This window comes from Microtus ochrogaster, chromosome 18, assembly GCF_000317375.1.
Source record: "Microtus ochrogaster isolate Prairie Vole_2 chromosome 18, MicOch1.0, whole genome shotgun sequence".
In the NCBI taxonomy this organism is placed as follows: Eukaryota; Metazoa; Chordata; class Mammalia; order Rodentia; family Cricetidae; genus Microtus; species Microtus ochrogaster.
Window position 1 is genome coordinate 30312104 of NC_022020.1, and position 4193 is coordinate 30316296.

A 4193-nucleotide genomic window follows, 5' to 3' on the forward strand; every position below is an offset into this window, starting at 1 on the left:
ACAATGTCATGGGAAAAAAGTTGTCATGTGACCTACACATATGCACCACAGTACGAGCGTGCTCACACTCATATATGCGCCATACACAGATGCACAAAAAAATAAACATCTTTACGACTCTGAACATATTGAGCTTTTTCTTGAATAGATTATATCAGCAATTCTGCTGTTTCAGTTTATATACTGTGCTACTTATCCACAAAGAAAACATGTAAAAGCAAAAGAATAAACAACAATTTTAACCTATCTTCTGCAGCCCTATCTGAGTAACAGCAAGGATAAAAATGTATACTCACCATCAGCTGAAAATTTGTCAACAGCTTGGCTCAAAGTGAGGAAGTTGCCCGTAGATTTTGACATCTGAAAAAGAAAGCAGTATTCAAGCATTAATAAGAATCTACATAAATGAGCTGGGCAGTGGTGGCATGCACCTTTAATCCCAGCACTCGGGAGGCAGAGGATCTCTGTGACTTTGAGGGTAGAGTGAGACTTTCATGACCTTCAGCTATAGAGTAGCAGCATTTACAGCAGATTGAAAAAAAATGCTATATTCTAACAGGGTCTCACCATGTAAGGCTCATAGAGAGCTACCATCTGCCTCTGCCTCCTAAGTGCTAAGATGAAAGGTGCGCACCACCATGCCCACCGCAGGAGAACTTTTAAAATCACCTTTTGCTCTTAGGGTACTGGCTATATCGGACACTGCATATTGTATTGTATACCAACTGATGTTTGTTCAAATCTGTATCTATTTCCACTGTAACACTTATAAAGATTTCTTTCCATTTTCATTTATGTATGTGTGAGGGTATGAGTGTGTGTGAGCATGCACATGCCCACAGACTCCAGAAGGGAGCTTGGATCCTTGGAGCTGCAGTGACATGGGTACTAAGAGCTGCACGGGTTGAGCTGAAACAGCAGCCTTGTCATTACTACTCTATTGGTTACAATAAATTTATTAGCTGGTCAATGAACCTAGCTTACTAGTTCGGAAATAAATTCAGCCACTTTTGAGATTGTCTTTTTGTGGTTTCTGCTGAGCAGGCATTAGAGGGACAAGTGAGGGGAGGTTGTCTAACTTTTTATTAGAAAACTGACTTACTGAGATAAATCCTACACATCCAGCAAAAGGAACAATATTCCTAATGATGTTGGGAGTAGCAGTGTAAGCAGGAACAGTATTAACATTACAAGATATATAAAAGCCCCTAAAGCTCCAAATTCTCTTGTTCTTCAAGAACTGTAAGTCACAGCAGCAAACAAAAAGCACCAGGCATTCTCTCCTGCTGTGGAACAATCCTTTACTATACTATGAATGTGTATTACTCTCATTTGCTACTAAAAGCTGATTGGCCAGTAACTGGGCAGGAAGAGATTGAGTGCTAGAGCCAAACTAGGAGAATTCTAGGAAGAGGAAAGGCAGGTCAGGGAGTCTCAGAAGGAGCAAGAGATGAACATGGCATGCTAATAAAGGTATCTCCATGTGGCAGAGCATAAATATAGAAATATGGCTTAATTTAAGTGTAAGAGTTAGCTAGTAACAAGCCTGAGCTATTGGCCAAGCATTCATAATTGATACTAAGCCTCCAAGTTAGGAAGCAGTTTGAGGTATTTGGGAACATGTGGGAGTAGGTAAACATCTGATTACACTCTCCGTTGGTAAGAGGCATCTGATGGGTCACAATGCTAATTTTTAAACTTCCTGTCCTCACTGCCTTTGCTTCATTGCTCCCCTCCAGTCCTAATTGGTATCATTCTGAATCCCATTATCACAACAAACTTGTTGTTAAAATTTATTTAATGCTATTAGTCCTGAGGAGTGTATTACTGTTTATTTTCTTCCTCCTCTGCTGAAAAGCCTGGCCTGGAGCCTCACCTTCTCTGAGTTGAGCAGCAGGTGTCCATTTGCTCGCACAGCCACAGGCCACTTGTCACTTCACAGGCACATGTTGCAAAACAGAAAACAAAAAGAAAAACAGGATTATAGCTCCCCACGGTATCCTGAGGGAAATGTTAACAAGGAGCAGTTTGTTGAAACAAAGCCATGGCGCTACCATTGTAGGCAGCTTTTGCTTTGAAGGTCTAGGGCTCAAAAACAAGGCTTGGCTCATTCCACAGAAGTCCTCCCTGTGCTGTGCTACTGTTTTCAACAGGAAGCAATTGAAAAGAACCAAAGGATCATCTCTGTGAGTTAGGAAAACAAAAATACTGCAACTGTTTTAAAACCATAGGCAGAGCTCAGGTATGAACTCAGGAAGATCTTGAAAATATGCTATTATGCAAAAAGAAAGAAGAACGCATATACTGTGGTTACCTTTGCAAGAATATAAATATATAGCTAATTTCCAGAATATGCATAAATATTTGTTCCAAAATAAACCAGAAAACAGCCAGGCGATGGGGGCATACACCTTTAATCCCAGCACTTGGGCAGCAGAGGCAGGAGGAACTCTGTGAGTTCAGGCCAGTCTGGTCTACAGAGTGAGCTCCAGGACAGTCAGGGCTATAGCAGAGCAGAAATAGCACAACGGTGGGTGAAAGGTCATGAGGAGCCTTCTATCATCACACGCTGCATTATGCACTCTCCAACCTGTCTGAAAACTGCTGCATGCCTGCACCAAGCAGATCACTATCCCTTTATGCCCGTCCAGGAAGAAGCACATTCCACATTAAGGCACACTGTGCAAATCCATCTAAGCCCTCCACAGCCATTCCTTAAGATACTCAAAGACGCCCTTATTGACCATCAAAAGCCACAGCCCACACAGACTTGAGCACTCACCTCTGTTCCGGCCACATGGCCACATGGTTGTAAATATAATACGAAAGATGATTTGGAATCAGATCTTTGCCAGAGGCTCGAAGGTCCACTGGATACCAGAACTCAAACTCCTGCTTCAGCTGATCCAGCTTCTCCTTTGGGATCTGAGTCTTAGGAAATGGCGCATCCTTGAAGAACACATAATCCCAAACATCCTTAGTCATCTGCTGGGGTCTGCATTGAAATAAGGCAAACAAATGCACTATTATTTTGAAAGAGTCAGAATTTTCACCTAATCATCAATTGAAATTTTAATTAGTCACTGTATCAAACAAGAGCAAACCGCTCCCCTACGAGTCAAGAAAGCATAACAGCACAGGAGGGGCTACTAAACCACTTAATCATCTTTCTCAGTTGCACAATAAAAAAGCAAAACGTAACAAAAGACTGCTAACAAAAAAAAAAAAGTCAGGATCGCACTATGTAGCCCTGGCTGTCCACTATGTATATCAAGCTGGCCTTCAACTCACAGAGTGGCCTACCTCTGCCTCCTGAGTCCTGGAATTAAAAGTAAATGCCTCCTGCTAGCCAAATTCTTGAGAAAAATAAATATGGAAGAATGAATTTCTAAATATGTAAACCAAAATGTCACAACATGTACCTAGTTCTTCTCCTGAACTATGTACCAACCTGATGCCCAGTGGAGACTCTGCCTGCCCCTGCAGGTCATTCCCCTGCAGCAGGTGTGCGACTGTGTAATATGCCATGTAAATAGTGGAATCGGACAGTGATTCAATCAACCACTGCTCATCCCAAGGCAGACGAGTGCCTGCAAGACAAACAGGGAAAAAATTAATGTTGAATGAAGCTAAGAGATGCCCACTGGAAGAAGCCACATCTTCAAGGCTACAGTCTAGCAAGTTCTGTTGTTGAGTGTGGGTTGCTGCTATTTTGTTTGTGGTGCTAGGAATTGCACATAGGAAGCAAGCACTCATCATTGAGCTATATCCCCAACCCTAAGAAGCTCTAAATTCTACCTTAATAATTTCTAAAGATAAAATACTGCACAAAACCAAAAATGGGTGAACTTCTGGAGCCCTTTAGTAGAAACGCCATGGGACTAGAGAGAGGGTTCAGTAAGTAAGAACACTTCCCGTCCACACAGAAAAACCAGATTTTGGTTCCCAGTACCATGTAAGATCCTGACTACCATAGCCCTGACACTACTGGGGAGATAGGAAAATCCTGGGACTTGCTGGCTGCTAACCCAGCTCCAAAAAGGGACAGAAGGGGACACCAGACACATTCCACTGGCCTCCTATGCACAGGTATACACACTCTGCTCATAAATGTGCCTACTCCTTTATACATACACCATTCTCTCTCTCTCTCTCTCTCTCTCTCTCTCTCTCTCTCTCTCTCTCTCTCTCTC

The 4193-nt window shown here is 42.4% G+C and overlaps 1 protein-coding gene across 1 annotated transcript in view; it reads right to left on the reverse strand.

Moving 5' to 3' along the window:
• Lars (leucyl-tRNA synthetase) overlaps positions 1-4193 on the reverse strand; it is a 56432-nt gene that overhangs the window by 22810 nt on the left and 29429 nt on the right. Inside the window, exons 19-22 of the mRNA XM_005356040.2 lie at positions 3452-3590; positions 2783-2995; positions 1877-1934; positions 297-360 (exon numbers count right to left, since the gene is read on the reverse strand). Coding sequence (XP_005356097.1) covers positions 297-360; positions 1877-1934; positions 2783-2995; positions 3452-3590 — 474 coding nt within the window. The remainder of the gene's footprint in view (positions 1-296; positions 361-1876; positions 1935-2782; positions 2996-3451; positions 3591-4193) is intronic.